This window comes from Kogia breviceps, chromosome 1 (genome assembly GCF_026419965.1).
Source record: "Kogia breviceps isolate mKogBre1 chromosome 1, mKogBre1 haplotype 1, whole genome shotgun sequence".
Taxonomy (NCBI): Eukaryota; Metazoa; Chordata; class Mammalia; order Artiodactyla; family Physeteridae; genus Kogia; species Kogia breviceps.
Window position 1 is genome coordinate 38,949,556 of NC_081310.1, and position 21,973 is coordinate 38,971,528.

Here is a 21,973-nt window from a genome sequence, read left to right on the forward strand (position 1 = left end):
AGTCTCGGCAGGTTGTGCATTTCTAAGAATTTGTCCATTTCTTCCAGGTTGTCCATTTTATTGGCATACAGTTGCTTGTAGTAATCTCTAATAATCTTTTGTAGTTCTGCAGTGTCAGTTGTTACATCTCCTTTTTCATTTCTAATTCTATTGATTTGAGTCTTCTCCCTTTTATTCTTGATGAGTCTGGCTAATGGTTTATCAATTTTATTTATCTTCTCAAAGAACCAGCTTTTACTTTTATTGATCTTTGCTATTGTTTCCTTCACTTCTTTTTCATTTATTTCTGATCTGATCTTTATGATTTCTTTCCTTCTGCTAAATTTGGGGTTTTTTTGTTCTTCTTTCTCTAATTGCTTTAAGTGCAAAGTTAGGTTGTTTATTCGAGATGCTTCCTGTTTCTTAAGGTATGATTGTATTGCTATAAACTTGCCTCTTAGAACTGCTTTTGCTGTATCCCATAGGTTTTGGGTCGTTGTGTCTCCATTGTCATTTGTTTCTAAGTATTTTTTGATTTCCTCTTTGATTTCTTCAGTGATCACTTCGTTATTAAGTAGTGTATTATTTAGCCTCCATGTGTTTGTATTTTTTACAGATCTTTTCCTATAATTGATATCTAGTCTCATAGCGTTGTGGTCAGAAAAGATACTTGATACGATTTCAATTTTCTTAAATTTGCCAAGGCTAGATTTGTGACCCAATATATGATCAATCCTGGAGAATGTTCCATGAGCACTTGAGAAAAATGTGTATTCTGTTGTTTTTGGATGGAATGTCCTATAAATATCAATTAAGTCCATCTTGTGTAATGTATCATTTAAAGCTTGTGTTTCCTTATTTATTTTCATTTTGGATGATCTGTCCATTGGTGAAAGTGGGGTGTTAAAGTCCCCCATTATAATTGTGTTACTGTCGATTTCCCCTTTTAAGGCTGTTAGTATTTGCCTTATGTATTGAGGTGCTCCTATGTTGGGTGCATAAATATTTACAATTGTTATATCTTCTTCATGGATCGATCCCTTGATCATTATGTAGTGTCCTTCTTTGTCTCTTGTAATAGTCTTTATTTTAAAGTCTATTTTGTCTGATATGAGAATTGCTACTCCAGCTTTCTTCTGATTTCCATTTGCATGGAATATCTTTTTCCATCCCCTTACTTTCAGTCTGTATGTGTCCCTAGGTCTGAAGTGGGTCTCTTGTAGACAGCATATATATGGGTCTTGTTTTTGTATCCATTCATCCAGTCTGTGTCTTTTGGTGGGAGCATTTAATCCATTTACATTTAAGGTAATTATCGATATGTATGTTCCTATTACCATTTACTTAATTGTTTCGGGTTGTTCTTGTAGGTCTTTTCCTTCTCTTGTGTTTCTTGCCTAGAGAAGTTCCTTTAGGATTTGTTGTAGAGCTGGTTTGGTGGTGCTGAACTCTCTCAGCTTTTGCTTGTCTGTAAAGGTTTTAATTTCTCCATCAAATCTGAATGAGATCCTTGCTGGGTAGAGTAATCTTGGTTGTAGGTTTTTTTCCTTCATCACTTTAAATATGTCCTGCCACTCCCTTCTGGCTTGTAGAGTTTCTGCTGAAAGATCAGATGTTAATCTTATGGGGATTCCCTTGTGTGTTATTTGTTGTTTTTCCCTTGCTGCTTTTAATATGTTTTCTTTGTATTTAATTTTTGACAGTTTGATTATTATGTGTCTTGGCGTGTTTCTCTTTGGGTTTATCCTGTATGGAACTCTCTGTGCTTCCTGGACTTGATTGATTATTTCCTTTCCTATATTAGGGAAGTTTTCAACTATAATCTCTTCAAATATTTTCTCAGTCCCTTTCTTTTTCTCTTCTTCTTCTGGGACCCCTATAATTCGAATGTTGGTGCGTTTAATGTTGTCCCAGAGGTCTCTGAGACTGTCCTCAGTTCTTTTCATTCTTTTTTCTTTCTTCTGCTCTGCAGTAGTTATTTCCACTATTTTATCTTCCAGGTCACTTATCCGTCCTTCTGCCTCAGTTATTCTGCTATTGATCCCATCTAGAGTATTTTTAATTTCATTTATTGTGTTGCTCATCGTTTCTTGCTTCCTCTTTATTTCTTCTAGGTCCCTGTTAACTGTTTCTTGCAAATTGTCTATTCTATTTCCAAGATTTTGCATCATCTTCACCATCATTATTCTAAATTCTCTTTCAGGTAGATTGGCTATTACCTCTTCATCTGTTAGGTCTGGTATGTTTTTATCTTGCTCCTTCATCTGTTGTGTGTTTTTCTGTCTTCTCATTTCGCTTATCTTACTGTGTTTGGGGTCTCCTTTTTGCACGCTGCAGGTTCGTAGTTCCTGTTGTTTTTGGTGGCTGTCCCCAGTGGCTAAGGTTGGTTCAGTGGGTTGAGTAGATTCCCTGGTTGGGGGGACTAGTGCCTCTGTTCTGGTGGATGAGTCTGGATCTTGTCTTTCTGATGGGCAGGTCCTCGTCTGGTGCTGTGTTTGGGGATGTTGGTTACCTTATTATGCTTTTAGGCAGCCTCTCTGCTAATGGATGGGGCTGTAGACCTGTCTTGCTCTTTGTTGGGGATAGGGTGTCCAGCACTGTTCTTTGCTGGTCCTTGATTGAAGCTGGGTCTTGGTGTTGAGATGGAGATCTCTGGGAGATTTTCGCCGTCTGATATTACGTGGAGCTGGGAGGTCTCTTGTGGACTAGTGTCTTGAGGTTGGTTCTCCCACCTCAGGGACACCGCCCTGGTGCCTGGCTGGGGCGCCAAGAACCTTTAATCCACGCGGCTCAAAATAAAAGGTAGAATAAATAGAAAGGAAAGAAAAGGAAGGAAGGAGGGAGGGAGGGAAGGAAGGAAGAAAGGAAGGAAGAAATGAAGGAAGGAAGCAAGAAAGGAAGGAAGGAAGGTGCAGAGGAAGAAAGGGAGGAAGGAAGAGAGGAAGGGAGGAAAGAAGGGGGAAGGAAGGGAGAAAGGAGGGAAGGAGGGAAGAAAGGAAGGAAGAAAGGGAGAAGACAGAGTAGTATAAAGTATAGTTATTAAAATAAAAAATAATTATTAAGAAGAAAAATTTCCTTTAAAAAAAAAAAAAACAGAAAAATGGGTCGGTCTAACCCTAGGACAAATGGTGAAAGCAAAGCTATACAGACAAAATCTCACACAGCAGCACACACATACACACTCACAAAAAGAAAAAAAAAAGGGGAAATAATAGTATATTTTGCTCCCAAAGTCCACATCCTCAACTTGGGATGATTCGTTGTCTATTCAGGTTTTCAACAGCTGCAGGGCACTTAAAGTTGATTGTGGCGCTTTAATCCGCCACTTCTGAGGCTGCTGGGAGAGACCTCCCCCTCTCCTCTCTGTTCGCACAGCTCCTGGGGTTCAGCTTTGGACTTGGTCCCGCTTCTGCGTGTAGGTTGTCCGAGTGCGACTGCCCTTCGCTCAGACAGGACAATGTTAAAGGAGCAGTTGATTCGGGGGATCCAGCTCACTCAGGCTGGGGGGAGGGAGTGGCACGGGGGCGGGGCGAGTCCGCGGCGGCAGAGGCCGGCGTGACGCTGCACAGGCCCAAGGCGCGCCGTGCGTTCTCCCAGGGAAGCTGTCCCTGGATCCCGGGACCCCGGCAGTGGCGGGCCGCACGGGCTCCCGGGAGGGCCGGTGTGGAGAGTGACCTGCGCTCGCACACAGGCCTCTTGGTGGTGGCAGCAGCAACCTTAGCGTCCGACACCCGTCTCTACTGTCCGTGCCGACAGACGCGGCTCGCGCCCGTTTCTGGAGTTCCTCTACACGGTGCTCTTAATCCCCTCACCTCACACCCGAGGAAGCAAAGAGGCAAGAAAAAGTCTCTTGTCTCTTCGGCAGCTCCGCGCCCGCCCCTGGGGCTCCTTCAAGCGGCGCACTTAATCCCCTCTCCTCACGCCCAGGCAGCACAGAGGGAGGAAAAGGTCTCTTGCCTCTTCGGCAGCTCCACACTCCTCCCGAACTCCCTCCCGGCCAGCTGTGGCACACTAGCCCCCTTCAAGCTGTCTTCACTCTGCCAACTCCAGCCCTTTCCCTGGGATCCGACTGAAGCCCGAGCCTCAGCTCCCGGCCCCGCCCGCCCCGGCAGGCGAGCAGACAAGCCTCTCGGGCTGGTGAGTGCCGGTCGGCACCGATTCTCTGCGGGAATCTCTCCGCTTTGCCCTCCGCACCCCTGTGGCTGCGCTCTCCTCCGCGGCTCCGGAGCCTCCCCCTCCGGCGCCCGCAGTCTCCGCCCGCGAAGGGGCCTCTAGTGTGTGGGAGTCTTTCCTCCTTCACGGCTCCCTCCCACTGGCGTAGGTCCCGTCCCTATTCTTTTGTCCCTGTTTATTCTTTTTTCTTTTGCCCTACCCAGATATGTGGGGAGTTTCTTGCCTTTTTGGAGGTCTGAGGTCTTCTGCCAGCGTTCGGTGGGTGTTCTATAGGAGAAGTTCCACGTGTAGATGTATTTCTGATGTCTCTGTGAGGAGGAAGGAGATCTCCGCGTCTTACTCTTCCGCCATCTTTTCTCTGCTTCCCAAACTCTTATTTGAAATGATTCCAGGTCCCTGAGTTGCCCTTCAGCTGCATCCCAACCTGGCCTTGGTGATGGGGCTCTGCAGACAACACCCACTCCTTCCTGCTCCTCTCCAGAGAGCCCACAAACACCCTACCAGTTTCCTAGAACACTGAAGCAATTGTTCAGTACTTTCTATTTTTAAAGAAAAACATGTCTATATGTATTGGCTTATGCGTTCCATTTCTTTTTGTTTGAGTCTATTTCCTTCCCTAAATAGTCCAGCAGAAGCTATGATGGTCCTATGATGGCCCTTCAAGACAGACTTTGTAGTACTAGATAGCTCATGCCTGGAAATGTATATAAACTTGCAATATGAAACTTCACTCTAATTTTTTTTTCAGAATCCTATCCATCATGACTGCCATCCAGCTACGAGAATTTATTGACCACCCACCACCCAGGGATCCCACCCAGGTAATGTTCTTTCAAATACAGACGCCTCCAGAGCTGCAGCAAGGTGGACAGACACCTAGGGAATTGGGATTGCTCACCCTGCTGCTTGCTCCCTGATTAAGAGATAACTGCTGCCAGAGGTTCTAGTGAAGTTTCTTTGGGTTTAGAGAAAGTTGTAAAAAAAAAAAAAAAAATTACCACATTCATGGCAGAATCCAAGCAAACAGGCAATTCCAAATTCCCAAAAGATTGGAAGGATGTTGGTTTTTGCTTGGGAAGAGCTTTAGTAAGGAACCCAAGCCCAAATTTCAGAGGGGACCCATTTACTCTTCTTGGGATAAAACAAACCACTCTCACGCTTTTGCAACATGGGATGTAACCGCACAGACAGAAACTGAGTAGTTTTACTCTTTCTCTGAGTTCATCGATGGCCCTAGAATAAAACGTAAATGGGACCAAAGCCTTCTGTTGCATAAAACCCTTGTTTTATTGAACTGAAAGCAGCCTCCAGTTACACTGCCAGGTCTATTTCTCTTCCTATTCCTTTGGTACAGGACATCTACTTCCTATCTGCCCACAGATAGGAAGTAGATTCTCTGTGAGAGAATCACAGAGTTCACACAAAAATAACTCTGAACTCTTCTGAAAAGAAGTCATTGCACAAACACAAAGATGACTCTGGATGTGACGTGGAGTTTAGAGAACTGGGTTTGATTCATGCCTCTGGCATTTATCAGCTGAGTGATATTTAGAACGTCCACTTAACCTCTCTGAGCCTCAGTCTCCTTTTCTGTAATGGGGTGTTAATAATGTTTACCTGGCAAGGTGACTGTGAGAATTAGATGAGATCATCTCTGGAAAGATGCTTTGTAATGCATGAAGCCCAACATTGACACAAGGGCTGCATCGTCACTGTGACACAGGCTACCTCATTCTCTAGAGGGATCCTCCCCTGTGCATGTTGGATTTTGCCTGCAGGTAAGCCCAGATCCTGCTCCGGTTACATTCACCCTCCCAACGGACGGGTTTGCTCTTGTCTGGACTGAACGTGTCACCTCAAAGAGCCAAGCTGTCAGGGACTGGTAAATAATGTACGGTGGAATCAGACGCACCTGGACTCCTACTCCCACACAGGGAGAAGGAAAGGCCTTTCTACAGCTGACTCAAGAATCTTGTAAGCCAAGTCAATAAAATGGGTCTGAGCAGGGTCCAGGGTGGGGCTCCTGGGCCAGGTCTGGAGGCCAGCCCAGCTTTCCTACCCATTAACCCAGCCTCTGGAGAAGCCGGATACTGTGCAGCCTCCAGGAATACTGACTGCCACGCCAGGCCAGGCATTGCCACTTAGGAGGTACAAATTCTTTACCAAACAACTGACATTTATTTTGTGTGTGTGTGTGTGTGTTACGCAGGCCTCTCACTGTTGTGGCCTCTTCCATTGCGGAGCACAGGCTCCGGACGCACAGGCCCAGCGGCCACGGATCACAGGCCCAGCCTCTCTGCGGCATGTGGGATCCTCCCGGACAGGGGCACGAACCCGTGTCCCCTGCATCGGCAGGCGGACTCTCAACCCCTGTGCCACCAAGGAAGCCCAAAACAACTGACATTTTAACCTGTTAATCGGAGAGCTTTCTCCTGTTTGAGGTGAAGGCCACATGGGGGTACTTGGAAAGTCTACCCAAAGAGTTGGAGGAAAAATGTATCATGCTTTCATTTCTCAAAACTCTCCACATCTCCACCCAGCCCTCCCTCCAACACCTACCTGCTTACACACTTTCCCATTCTCTCCACTCCAAGACCTACCCAAGGAGAATCCCGAGGGACTTGGGGTGGGCATGTTACCTGGTACTGGTGAGGGGCTTCTCCATTCTCAGACGGCTTGTACAGACTGCTTCTAGGAGCAGTGCCTGGGCTGCTTGCCTGGACTCATGCCAGGGAGGAACCCAGAGTCAAAATACAGCCTAGTGCAAACAGTATAGCAACTGTGAGAAACCAGTGTCATCCTGGAACTCCAACTGGATGCTTAACAAAGTATAACGTGGCTGGAGGGTAATCTTTCCAAGGTAGTGCTTGGAAACTGGATGGGCGCCTAAGAAAGCTGTATCGCCCACTCCCGTGCACTCAGAAATGTCATTTGTTCCCTGTTCCAGTGCCAGTTATTCTTCTTATGACCTAATCCCCTGCTGTTATTTACTATTCAGGGATCAGTCATATTATCCCAGACACTGGGCAGGTCTAGACAGCCTGTGGTTTGTCTGAAAATTAGAGCTCCCTGAGGTCCTGTTTGCATAGACAGACAGACCCGCCCTGCTTAGAGCACTTGCCTTTTGCACAAGCTAGACAGTAAGGTCCCCACTGGCCCACGCACACTCCACGCTGATCCCAACCCTGTCGAAGTCTTGGCTTCTATAATTCCCCCTCACCTGGAACCTCTTCCCCATCCTATTTACTTGCCCAAACCCTAGACACCCCTCCCTCTTTTGTGCCCCACTGACCCTTTATTCAGATTACAATTTCAGCACATAAAGAGCATTATGAGGACAACGCCTGCTTCTTAGTCACCTTTGTATCTGCAGAACCTAGCAGTGTGCAGAGTACATTACGTACATTCAATAAATGCTGGTTGGAATGGAGGCATAGTTTAAGTTTCCATTCATCATCCAGCACATGTTTGGCAAGCTACTTCATGCAGACCTATGCGCTACTTTCTACTGACTCTTCTTGAATTCTTATGGCACCTACCAAGTTCTCAGGACCTGTGGAGGTCCCAAAAGACCGCACGTACCACAGACTCTATAGTCATCCTCTCAACAGGGGTCACTTTCCTGTGTTCTGTTTCCTGGTGAATGGCAGCCTTCTTCCCAATGCCTGAAGCCTCAGCCTTGTCTTGGACCCCTCCTTCTTTTTCACTCTCAACACTCTCTCTTCACAGTGATCTCAGTCAGACCTCTCCTCTCATCCACATTTCCATCACAAAGTTCAGAGTTTCCCCACATAGTGCATTACTATGATTGTCTCCTGACCAGTCTTTCTACTTCCAGTCAGATTGTCTTCAAATTTGTTTTCCATACGGCCACCAGCGAAATCTTTCTAAAATAAAAATTGTGTTTGTCATAAATCTTAAAGATCCTACAAAGAGTCCCTATTACCTACCTCAGTGGTTCTCAACCTTTCAGACAAACCCTCCCTTTGTTTATAACAAATATTTTGTAATGTCCCTGCTACTCTCCTGAAATAAAATCTGTAAATAACATAATCCAACTACACATAATTTTAAAATATCAATATAATGTTATAACCATAATCTAAAAGGAAAGTAATTAATTATAAAAGAAGATGTATTTCAAAATGTAAGATCTGGGCTTCCCTGGTGGCGCAGTGGTTGAGAATCCGCCTGCCGATGCAGGGGACACGGGTTCGTGCCCCGGTCTGGGAAGATCCCACCTGCCGCGGAGCAGCTGGGCCCGTGAGTCATGGCCACTGAGCCTGCGCGTCCGGAACCTGTGCTCCGCAAAGGGAGACACCACAACAGTGAGAGGCCCGCGTACCGCAAAAAAAAAAAAAGATCTGGGCACCACTAGCCCTCAGCCCCTCCGCCTGACACCACTGTGTTTCAGCTGCACAAACCCAGCTCACCTCATGCCTCAGAAGACTTCCCCTCCCTCTCCACCTCGTTCACTCATGCTTGTGCTTCCAAATGTCCTCACAACCCAGCCCTCCCAGGCAGAGCTACAGCCCCTCCTCTAGGTTTACAAGCACCCTGTGCTTTGACCTTCACAGTGCTTCTTCATTTTTAGCCCCTATATACTTAATTATCAGAGTTTTTTTAAACATTGTGAAAGTTTGTAAAAATATCTAAAGTAGAAAAAATAGTATAAGGAACCCCCATTTATTCATTTCCATCTTTCAACAATTTTCAACATTTGCCCCACTGGTTTTATATATTCTTATTTTTTTTTCTGATATTGTGAACCTAATACCTGACATGTCAAATATTTCTTTATGAATCCTGAAAACTAAATCCTGAAAAATGGATGACAAAAGACACTCCTATCAAGAGATTCCAAAGGTTTTCTGAGCTTTGTGCCAGGAGCTGGGGATAAAGACTGAATGTATTTTTTATGATACTATAGCTGGTTTTCTTCTGTAAAGAACTAATCATAATAATTGCTTTTCTCTCACCCCCTTACTGTTCCCACTAGTATATTCATTGCTCATCAAGGAAAGGACCTCCATGGCTATTACCCTGGGCAGCTTGCAAGAGTTCATTATGCTTATAGTGTGAAGAGATCTCCCAGGTGAGACACCTTCCTAAATCTTAATGTTCAAAAATTTCACTAAAGTTAGAATAATAATTGAAAAAAGGGGAATCACAATTTGTAATGATAATAATAACAATAATTATTATTGTTTAGTGGATGGAAAAATTTGGAAGGAAATGCAGCAAAATGTTAACAATGGTTTTTCATGAATGGTGAGATTATTGATATTTGTATTTCGTTTTCTATCTTTTTCTCTATTTTCCAGATTTTTTGTAATGAACATGTATCACTTTTATAATTAGCAATAAATATAAAATTTTATTAAATCACCAAAGAAATTTAAGAAACACCATGAGTTTATCGTTTTCACTCAGTCAAATAACAATCTTGTTGAGAGTCAGTTTCCTTCTCAATAAAATTACAAATTTGGTCTAAATGGTTTCTGCCTTTCTGCAGGTGATTTTAACAAAAAGGGGAAAAAAGTAGGTACTTGAATGCTATTTTGTAGTTTGGGGAGGCTGGAAACCACAGCAGTTAATAATAGCAATTTGAGTAACTTATGAAATGTTTGATCTTAGGCAGTTTTCATTCCTTCTGAGTGTCAGTGACTTATCTGTTAAATAAAATAATTGATATAAAATTCTAGAACATGGTAAGCACTCAAAATATGATTGCTATTATTTTGAATTCATCATCTAGTATATTTTACAAACGTCTTTTCTTCTCTTAATTGCCTTTGATGTAATCAACTCCTGATTATTCTTCAAGCAAAGAAAAGGGAGCCATGGCAACTAGAAAGCTGCACACAGTCTGAACTTAATAGATGATCAATCTGGAAGTAGCTTTAGCTTTTAAAATTCTGATTCAGTTTAATAAATAAGATATAGCCCAGAGAAGTGACATGTCTTGCCTGAGGTGTAGTTGGTTGGTGTAAAATCTGGGACATGAGTTGATCCAATTTTCTGATTACTGTTCAAGGCTCTTTGTTCTAACTTAAATACATTCTTACATCAAACTCTTGTTAGGGCCATGTTCTCTGCCAGAGGATAAACAAGGAAGGAAACAACAGAACTCCACTGCCAGAAGCCAGCTCCACAGGGCACTCTCCACATGTGTTCTGTGGACTCTGACCATTCCCGCAACTCCAGTGCCTCACCCTCCTCCCAACACAGGACACTCGGGCAAAGGGAACCTTGACTCTGACAAGACTTGTGCCTGCCCAAGATTAGTCTTAGGGGGAAAACTTAGTGCAAATGTCAATCAATGACTCTATTAAACTTCTGGTTAAGAATAAGAATAAGGAAAGACAAGCAAAAAACAAAACAAAAAACCACAAAACAGGAAATAATGCAGTTATTTGGACCAGTCCTAACTTCCTTTTTTATAGTCATAGTTTAAATTGATAGTTGCCTAATGGCTTACCTTCACCAGATATATTCTCCCACCAACTTGATATTTTCAGAATTAGAGTCCCTCCGTTGAGTGAAAGTCTTGTCTTCAGAATACTGATGTATTACTTGACAACAGAGAAGATTCTGGTTCCACAGAAACATTCAAAGCAAAGGCAGAGCAGGCTGACAGTCTAGCAGGGGTAGATCTAGGGGCAATCACCAGGATCTTGTTCAGAAGCCATAGCTGTCAGTGGCACAGAAGTGACCAGACAACAGTAACAGTCAGGCAGATCACAAACTCACAAGAGACTGACCCATTCATCAGACAACTAATATTTTGATTGACAGCAGGAGACAAGCTTTTGTAGGGAAAGAAGTGCTCCTGTCCGCCATATAAGGTACCCACTTTCCAGGACCAAGTACCTATTGAGCACAAAACAATAGCAAGTAGAGGTGGGAGGGAATTCTTGGTGCTTCCCCACGCCGGTCCACAACAGAGCACCTCTGCACCCATCTAGCATCGCTCCCCGTCCAGCACCATACACACACAGACAGAATCTTGCTCTTCCCTTTTCTGAAATTCAGGTAGAGCCACTCCATTTCTGCTAACACACTCTCTCTTTAAAGGAGGCACACCACAATCAGGTTTTTACCCAAGTATGTAAACATAATGTGTTATGATTAAACAGTGTCAGTCATCACATTTCAGTGTGATTAATCATGGTTATACAATCAAGTTAGATGACGTCCTACTCAAAATGATTGGATTTGGATATTCTTAAATCTCACCCAACATTTAATATTTTTCACATCTCTAGCAGCTCACCTCATACAGTTTAAAATACATGTTTATTAAAACATTTAGAAAAGCTGATAATCAAAAAAAAATTTTTTTAATTATCCATAATGTCATTACCCAGAGATAGATAATCATGTAGAATCTTCCAGATCTACACAAAATAGAATGAGATGGTATTTTGAAACACTTTTTTTTCCAGTTTTACTGAGATATAGTTTACATATAACATTGTATTAATTTAAGGTATACAACATAATGATTTTTATATATGTACATATTGCAAAAAGGTTACCATAATAAGTTTATTAATACCCATCACCACATATAGTTACAATTTTTTTCTTGTGATAAGAACTTTTGTATCCTTTTTTTTTGTGTGTGTGTGTGTGATACATGGGCCTCTCACTGCTGTGGTCTCTCCCACTGTGGAGCACAGGCTCCAGACGCACAGGCTCAGCGGCCATGGCTCACGGGCCCAGCCACTCCGTGGCATGTGGGATCCTCCCGGACCAGGGCACGAACCTGTGTCCCCCGCATTGGCAGGCGGACTCCCAACCACTGCGCCACCAGGGAAGCCCGATAAGAACTTTTAAGATCTATTTCTCTCAGCAACTTTCAAATATACAATATAGCATTATCGACAATAGTCACCATGCAGTACATTACATTCCCAGAACTTATTTTATATCTGAAATTTTGTACCTTTTGACCATCTTCGCCCATTTCCGCCACCCCCCCAAACCTCACCTTTCACAATCACTATTCTGTTTTCTGTTTTATGAACTATCCTTATGTGGGAGCATTTTCCTCTAGGAGTTCAGTCTTAATAAGTGTCAGTGCAGGAATCTCACTCCTAGGAGTGTTACAGAGTCATCTGCTGTCAGATGCGAACCATATCTGGGCAATAATGTTGGCATTATTTGAAATGGCAGGCAGGATGCCTACGTTCTGATGTACTTGGGTGAGTAGCTGAGCCAGCCAAGGAGAGGTTGGATGAGTGAGAAACAAAGGATTCTTGGTTAATCTGAAGACTTCATTTGAGAACCAAAAATCTTTTAACAAATAACCTCTTGGACCTTGAGCCACATATTTTCCCTAAAAAGTATGCATTTTCTTCCAGCAAAATTTTGTTGGGGGTTATGTTATTGAGGAATAAACTGAGATGAATATGTGGAAATGTTACTTAATGGCATAGAAACCTGAAGACCTGCAGGAGATTTAAAAATTCCAACCCTTGTTATAACTTTTTAAAAGATTGTGAAATTATCAAAATGCACATGAATCAAGTTTTAATATGCTATATGATGGGTGGATGAGGCTGTCCATTGTGCCATTTCTTTCTTTGAATTCTCAGGCATGGTTTGGCTGTGCAAAAACTCTGTAACATTAACAAATTCAATAAAAAGTAAATATGTAAAAAGAAAAATTCAGTTTTTTTAGATTCCATATATAAGTGAGATCATACAGTATTTGTATTTCTCTGCCTGAGTTATTTCATTTAGCATAATGCCCTCAAGGTCCATCCATGTTGTCACAAATGGCAGGCTTTTCTTTTTTTTTTTTTTTTTGGTAGCTTTAAGTGGTTTTATTTATTTTTTTAACATCTTTATTGGAGTATAATTGCTTTACAATGGTGTGTCAGTTTCTGCTTTATAACAAACTGAATCAGCTATACATATACATATATCCCCTTATCTCCTCCATCTTGTGTCTCCCTCCCACCCACCCTATCCCACCCCTCTAGGTGGTCACAAAGCACCGAGCAGCTCTCCCTGTGCTGTGGGGCTGCTTCCCACTAGCTATCTATTTTATATTTGGTAGTGTATATATGTCCATGTCACTCTCTCACTTCGTCCCATCTTACCCTTCCCCCACCTCCCCATGTCCTCAAGTTCACTCTCTATGTCTGCGTCTTTATTCCTGTCCTGCCCCTAGGTTCTTCAGAACCGTTTTTTTTTTTTTTTTTAGATTCCATATATATGTGTTAACATGCAGTATTTGTTTTTCTCTTTCTGACTTACTACACTCTGTATGACAGAATCTAGGTCCTTCCACCTCACTACAAATAACTCAATTTCGTTTCTTTTTATGACTGAGTAATATTCCATTCTATATATGTACCATATCTTCCTTATCCATTCATCTGTCAATAGACACTAAGGTTGCTTCCATGTCCTGGCTATTCTAAATAGTGCTGCAATGAACATTGTGGTACATGACTCTTCTTGAATTATGGTTTTCTCAGGGTATATGCCCAGTAGTGGGGTTGCTGGGTCATATGGTAGTTCTATTTTTAGTTTTTTAAGGAACCTCCATACTGTTCTCCATAGTGGCTGTATCAATTTACATTCCCACCAACAGTGCAAGAGGATTCCCTTTTCTCCACACCCTCTTCAGCATTTACTATTTGTAGATTTTTTGATGATGGCCATTCTGACTGGTGAGAGGTGATACCTCATTGTAGTTTTAATTTGCATTTCTCTAATAATTAGTGATGTTGAGCATCTTTTCATGTGTTTGTTGGCCATCTGTATATCTTCTTTGGAGAAATGTCTATTTAGGTCTTCTGCCCATTTTTGGATTAGGTTGTTTGTTTTTTGGATATTGAGCTGCTTGTAAACTTTGGAGATTAATCCTCTGTCAGTTGCTTCAACTGCAAATATTTTCTCCCATTCTTAGAGTTGTCTTTTCATCTTGTTTATGGTTTCCTTTGCTGTGCAAAAGCTTTTAAGTTTCATTAAGTAGGTCCCATTTGTTTATTTTTGTTTTTATGTCCATTTCTCTAGGAGGTGGGTCAAAATGGATCTTGCTGTGATTTGTGTCATTGAGTGTTCTGCCTATGTTTTCCTCTAAGAGTTTGATAGTGTCTGGCCTTACATTTAGGTCTTTAATCCATTTTGAGGTTTTTTTTGTGTGTATGGTGTTAGAGAGTGTTCTAATTTCATTCTTTTACATGTAGCTGTCCAGTTTTCCCAGCACCACTTATTGAAGAGGCTGTCTTTTCTCCATTGTATATTCTTGCCTCTTTTATCAAAGATAAGGTGACCATAGGTTGCCTGGGTTTGTCTCTGGACTTTCTATCCTATTCCATTGATCTATATTTCTCTTTTTGTGCCAGTGCCATACTGTCTTGATTACTGTAGCTTTGTAGTATAGTCTGAAGTCAGGGAGCCTGATTTCTCCAGCTCCATTTTTATTTCTCAAGATTGTTTTGGCTATTGGGGGTCTTTTGTGTTTCCCTACAAATTGTGAAATTTTTTGTTCTAGTTCTCTGAAAAATGTCATTGGTAGTTTGATAAGGATTGCATTGAATCTGTAGATTGTTTTGGGTAGTATAGTCATTTTCACAATGTTGATTCTTCCAGTCCTAGAACATGGTATATCTCTCCATCTGTTTGTATTATCTTTAATTTCTTTCATCAGTGTCTTATAGTTTTCTGCATACAGGTCTTTTGTCTCCTTAAGTAGGTTTATTCCTAGCTATTTTATTCTTTTTGTTGCAATGGTAAATGTGAGTGTTTCCTTAATTTCTCTTTCAGATTTTTCATCATTAGTGTACAGGAATGCGAGAGATTTCTGTGCATTAATTTTGTATCCTGCTACTTTACCAAATTCATTGATTAGCTCTAGTAGTTTTCTGGTAGCATCTTTAGGAGTCTCTACATATAGTATCATGTCATCTGCAAACAGTGACAGCATCACTTCTTTTCTGATTTGGATTCCTTTTATTTCTTTTTCTTCTCTGATTGCTGTGGCTAAAACTCCAAAACTGTTGAATAATAGTGCTCAGAGTGGACAACCTTGTCTTGTTCCTGATCTTAGAGGAAATGGTTTCAGTTTTTCACCATTGAGAATGATGTTGGTTGTGGGCTTGTCATATATGGACTTTATTATGTTGATGTAAGTTCACTCTATGCCTACTTTCTGGAGTGTTTCTATCATAGATGAGTGGTGAATTTTGTTGAAAGCTTTTTCTGCATCTATTGAGAGGATCATATGGTTTTTCTCCTTCAATTTGTTAATATGGCATATCACATTGATTGATTTGTGTATATTGAAGAACCCTTGCATTCCTGGGATAAACCCCACTTGATCATGGTGTATGATCCTTTTAATGTGCTGTTGGATTCTGTTTGCTAGTATTTTGCTGAGGATTTTTGCATCTAGGTTCATCATTGTTATTGGCCTGCAATTTTCTTTCTTTGTGGTGTATTTGTCTGGTTTTGGTATCAGGGTGATGGTGGCCTCATTGAATGAGTTTGGAGTGTTCCTCCCTCTACTATATTTTAGAAGAGTTTGAGAAGGATAGGTGTTAGCTCTTCTCTAAATGTTTGATAGAATTCGCCTGTGTAGCCATCTGGTCCTGGGCTTTTGTTTGTTGGAAGATTTTTAATCACATTCTCAATTTCAGTGCTTGTGATTAGTCTGTTTATATTTTCTATTTCTTCCTGATTCAGTGTCGGAAGGTTGTGCTTTGCTAACAATTTGTCCATTTCTTCCAGGTGGTCCATTTTATTGGCATATAATTGCTTGTAATAATCGCTCATGATCCTTTGTATTTCTGCAGTGTCAGTTGTTACTTTTCCTTTTTCATTTCTTTTTTTTTTAATCTTTATTGGAGTCCCTTTTCATTTCTAATTCTATTGATTTGAGTCTTCTCCCTTTTTTTCTTAATGAGTCTGGCTAATGGTTTTTCAATTTTGTTTATCTTCTCAAAGAACCAGCTTTTAGTTTTATTGATCTTTGCTATTGTTTCCCTTATTTATTTCTGATCTGATCTTTATGATTTCTTCCCTTCCACTAACTTTGGGGTTTTTTTGTTCTTCTTTCTTTAATTGCTTTAGGGTGTAAGGTTAAGTTGTTTATTTGAGATATTTCTTGTTTCCTGAGGTCGGATTGTAATGTTATAAACTTCCCTCTTAGAACTGCTTTTGCTGCATCCCATAAGTTTTGGGTCGTCGTGTTTTCATTGTCATTTGTTTCTAGGTATTTTTAAATTTCCTCTTTGATTTCTTCAGTGATCTCTCGATTATTAAGTAGTGTATTGTTTATGCTCCATGTGTTTGTATTTTTTACAGATTTTTTTCCTGTAACTGATATCTAGTCTCATAGTGTTGTGGTCAGAAAAGATACTTGATCAATTTCAATTTTCTTAAGTTTACCGAGGTTTGATTTGGTACCCAAGATATGATCTATCCTGGAGAATGTTCCATGAGCACTTGAAAAGAAAGTGTATTCTGCTGTTTTGGGATGGAATGTCCTGTAAATATCAACTAACTCCATCTTGTTTAATGTATCATTTAAAGCTTGTGTTTCCTTATTTATTTTCATTTTGGTTGATCTGTCCTTTGGTGAAAATGGGGTGTTAAAGTCCCCTACTATTATTATGTTACTGTCAATTTCCCCTTTTATGGCTGTTAGCATTTTCCTTACGTATTGAGGTGTTCCTATTTTGGAGCACCTCAATGCTCCAGCAATTGTTATGTCTTCTTCTTGGATTGACCCCTTGATCATTATCTAGTGTCCTTCTTTGTCTTTTGTCATAGTCTTTATTTTAAAGTCTATTTTGTCTGATATGAGAGTTGCTACTCCAGCTTTCTTTTGATTTCCATTTACATGCAATATCTTTTTCTGTCTTTTCACTTTCAGTCTGTATGTGTCCCTAGGTCTGAAGTGGGTCTCTTGTAGACAGCATATATACAGGTCTTGTTTTTGTATCCATTCAGCCAGTCGATGTCTTTTGGTGGGAGCATTTAATCCATTTATATTTAAGGTAGTTACCAATATATATGTTCCTATTACCATCTTCTTAGTTGTTTTGGGTTTGTTATTGTAGGTCTTTTCCTTCTCTTGTGTTTTCTGCCTAGAGAAGTTCCTTTAGCATTTGTTGTAAAGCTGGTTTGGTGGTGCTGAATTTTCTTAGCTTTTGCTTATCTGTAAAGTTTTTAATTTCTCCATCAAATCTGAATGAGGTCCTTGCTAGGTAGAGTAATCTTGGTTGTAGATTTTTCCCTTTCATCACTTTAAATATGTCCTGCCACTCCCTCTGGCTTGCAGAGTTTCTGCCAAAAGATCAGGTGTTAAACTTATGAGGAATCCCTTGTTTGTTATTTGTTGTTTTTCCCCCTTGCTGCTTTTAATATTTTTTATTTATTTTTAATTTTTGATAGTTTGATTAATATGTGTCTTGACATGTTTCTCCTTGGATTTCTCCTGTAAGGACTCTCTGTGCTTCCTGGACTTGATTGACTATTTCCTTTCCCATATTAGGGAAGTCTTCAACTATAATCTCTTCAAATATTTTCTCAGTCCCTTTCTTTTTCTCTTCTTCTTCTGAGACCCCTATAATTCGAATGTTGGTGTGTTCAATGTTGTCCCTGAGACCTCTGAGACTGTCCTCAATTCTTTTCATTCTTTTTTCTTTATTCTGCTCTGCAGTAGTTATTTCCACTATTTTATCTTCCAGGTCACTTATCTGTTCTTATGCCTCAGTTATTGTGCTATTGTTTCCTTCCAGTGAATTTTTAATTTCATTTATTGTGTTGTTCATTATTGTTTATTTGCTCTTTAGTTCTTCTAGGTCCTTCTTAAATGTTTCATGTATTTTCTCCATTCTATATCCAAGATTTTGGGACATTTTTACTATCATTACTCTGAATTCTTTTAAGGTAGACTGCCTATTTCCTCTTCATTTGTTTCTTCTGGTGGGTTTTTACCCTGCTCCTTCATCTGCTGCATATTTCTCTGTCTTCTCATTTTGCTTAACTTACTGTGTTTGGGGTCTCCTTTTCGCAGGCTGCAGGTTCGTAGTTCCCTTTGTTTTTGGTGTCTGCCCCTAGTGGCTAAGGTTGGTTCAGTGGATTGTGCAGGCTTCCTGGTAGAGGGGACTGGTGCCTGTGTTCTGGTGAATGAGGCTGGATCTTTTCTTTCTGGTGGACAGGACCACGTCCAATGGTGTGTTTTAGGGTGTCTGTGACTTTGTTATGATTTTAGGCAGCCTCTCTGCTAATGGATGGGGTTGTGTTCCTGTCTTGGTAGTTGTTTGGCATAGGGTTTCCAGCACTGGAGCTTGCTGATCATTGGGTTGAGCTGGGTCTTAGCATTGAGATAGAGATCTCTGGGAGAGCTTTCATTGTTTGATATTACGTGGAGCCGGGACGTCTCTGCTGGACCAATGTTCTGAACTCGGCTCTCCCCCCTCAGAGGGACAGGCCTGACACCTGGCCGAAACATCAAGACCCAGTCAGCCACACTGCTCAGAAGAAAAGGGAGAAAAAAGAAAGAAAGAAAGAAAGAAAGAAAGAAAGAAAGAAAGAAAGAAAGAAAGAAAGAAAGAAAGAAAGAAAGAAAGAAAGAAAGAAAGAAAGAAAGAAAGAAAGAAAGAAAGAAAGAAGAGAAAAATGAAAGAAGAAAGAAAAGAAAGAAAAGAAGGAAGGAAGGAAGAAGGAAGAAAGAAAGAAAAAAGAAAGAAAAGAAAATTATTAAAATAAAAAATTATTAAAAAGTAATAAAGAAAAAGGAAAGAAAGAAAGAAGAGAGCAATCAAACCAAAAAACAAATCCACCAATGATAACAAGCACTAAAAGCCATACTAAAGGGCTTCCCTGGTGGCGCAGTGGTTGAGAGTCCACCTGCCAATGCAGGAGACACAGGTTCGTGCCCCGGTCAGGGAGGATCCCACATGCCGCGGAGCGCCTGGGCCCATGAGCCATGGCCGCTGAGCCTGCGCATCAGGAGCCTGTGCTCCACAGCGGGAGAGACCACAACAGTGAGAGGCCCGCGTACCACAAAAAAACCCAAAAAACAAAAAAACAAAACAAAACAAAAGCCATACTAAAAAAAAAACAAAAAAACGGACAGACAGAATTCTAGGACAAATGATAAAAGCAAAGCTATATGGACAAAATCACACAAAGAAGCATACACATACACAATCACAAAAAGAGAAAAAGGAAAAAAATATATGTATCTAAATATTTTTTAAAAAGGAAGAGAGCAACCAAATCTATAAACAAATCTACTAATGATAATAATCTCTAAATACTAAAATAAGATAAACATAAAACCAGAAGCAAATTAGATGCAGAAAGCAAACCCCAAGTCTACAGTTGCTCCCAAAGTCCATCGCCTCAATTTTGGAATGACTCGTTGTCTATTCAGGTATTCCATCGTTGTCTATTCAGGTATTCCACAGATGCAGGGTACATCAAGTTGATTGTGGAGATTTAATCTGCTGCTCCTGAGGCTGCTGGGAGAGATTTCCCTTTCTCTTCTTTGTTCACACAGCTGCTGGGGTTCAGCTTTGGATTCGGTCCTGCCTCTGCATATAGGTCACCTGAGATCATCTGTTCTTTGCTCAGACAGGACAACGTTAAAAGAGCAGCTGATTAGGGGGCTCTGGCTCACTGAGGCTGGGGGGAGGGGATGGGTAGGGGATGCAGGGTGAGCCTGCAGCCTCAGATGCCAGCATGACATTACACCAGCCTGAAGCACACCGTGTGCTCTCCTGGGGAATTTGTCCCTGGATCACAGGATCCTGGCAGTGGCGGGCTGCACAGCCTCCTGGGAGGGGAGGTATGGATAGTGGCCTGTGCTTGCCCACAGGCTTCTTGGTGGTGGCAGCAGCAGCCTTAGTGTCTCATGTCCGTCTCTGGTGTCCGCACTGATAGCCACAGCTTGTGCCTCTCTCTGGAGCTCATTTAGGCAGTGCTCTGAATCCTCTCTCCTCGTGTACCCCCAAACAATGGTTTCTTGCCTCTTAGGCAGTTCTAGGCTTTTTCCCGGGCTCCCTACTGGCTAGCTGTGATGCACTAGCCCCCTTCAGGCTGTGTTTACATGGCCAACTCCATTCCTCTCCCTGGGATCAGACCTCCGAAGCCGGAGCCTCAGCTCCCAGCCCCCACCTGCCCCGGTGGGTGAGCAGACAAGCCTGTCAGGCTGGTGAGTGCTGGTCAGCACCAATCCTCTGTGCAGGAATCTCTGCACTTTGCCCTCTGCACCCCTGTTGCCGCACTCTCCTCTGTTGCTCCAAACCTTCCACCCCTGCCGCCCCCCGTCTCCATCAGTGAAGGGGCTTCCTAGTGTGTGGAAACTTTTCCACCTTCACAGCTCCCTCCCAGAGGTGCACATCCCATCCCTATTCTTTTGTCTCTGATTTTTCTTTTGCCTGACCCAGGTACATGGGGAGTTTCTTGCCTTTTGGGAAGCCTGAGGTCTTCTACCAGCATTCAGTAGGTGTTCTGTAGGGGTTGTTTCACATGTAGATGTATTTCTGATGTATTTGTGGGGAGGAAGGTGATCTCCACATCTTACTCCTCCGCCATCTGGAAGGTCTCTCCAGGCTTTTCTTCTTTTTTAGGCTGAATAGTATTTCACGGTATATGTATATATATATATATATATATATATATATATATATATATATATATATATATATATATATATATATATATATACACACGCACAATGAATACTCTTATATTTAATTAATATAATAATTATTATATTTAATATTGATTAATTATTATAATTAATATTAATAATTATATTGATATATCATATATAGTCCACATATTTTTTATCTAGTCATTTGTCAATGGACACTTAGGTTGTTTCAATGTGTTGGCCATTGTAAATAATGCTGCAATGAACATGGGAGAGCAGATATCTTTTTGAAATAGTGATTTTGTTTCCTTTGGATAAATACCCAGAAGTGGAATTGCTGGATCATATGGTGGTTCTATTTTTAGTTTTTTGAGGAATCATCATACTGTTTTCCATAGTGCCTGTAACCAATTTACATTCCCACCAACAGTGCCTGAGGATTTCTTTTTCTCCACATCCTTGCTAACACTTGCTATTTGTAGTCTTTTTGATGATAGCCATTCTGACAGGTGTGAGGTGATATCTCATTGTGGTTTTGATTTGCATTTCTCTAATGATTAGTGATACTGAGCACATTTTCATGTACCTGTTGGCCATCTACAAGTCTTCTGTGCAAAAAAAAGTCTATTCAGTCCCTCTGCCCATTTTTTAATTGAGTAGGTTTTTTGGTTTGTTTTGTACTCCTTTTGGGTTTTTTGTTGTTGTTGTTATTGAGTAGTATGAATTCTTTACATATTTTGGATATTAACTCCTTATCAGATATAAGATTGATAATTATTTTTTCCCATTCTGTAGCTTGCTGTTTCATTTTGTTGATGGTTTCCTTTGCTGTGCAGAAGCTTTTTAGTTTGATGTTTATTTATTTTTGCTTTTGTTTCCTGTTTTTGGTGTCAAATCCAAAAAATCATTGCCAAGACTGCTGTCAAAAGCTTACTCCCTGTGTTTTCTTCTAAGAGTTTTATGATTTCAGGTCTTACATTAAAATCTTTAACCCATTTTGTGAATGGTATAAGATAGGGATCTGGTTTTATTCTTTTGAATGTGGCTGTCCAATTTTCCCAGAACAGTTTACTGAAGAGACTATTCTTTTTCCATTGTATACTTTGGCTCATTTGTCATAAATTAATTGACTATATATGCTTTGGTTTATTTATGGGCTCACTATTCTGTTCCATTAATCTATTAATC

At 41.1% G+C, this 21,973-nt stretch overlaps 1 protein-coding gene across 1 annotated transcript in view; it reads left to right on the forward strand.

The window, feature by feature from the left end:
- Window positions 1-4,913: 4,913 nt before the first annotated feature.
- Window positions 4,914-21,973, forward strand: part of SPMIP3 (sperm microtubule inner protein 3) — a 36,764-nt gene continuing 19,704 nt past the window's right edge. The window contains 2 exon segments of the mRNA XM_059068333.2: window positions 4,914-4,954; window positions 9,137-9,247. Coding sequence (XP_058924316.1) covers window positions 4,914-4,954; window positions 9,137-9,247 — 152 coding nt within the window.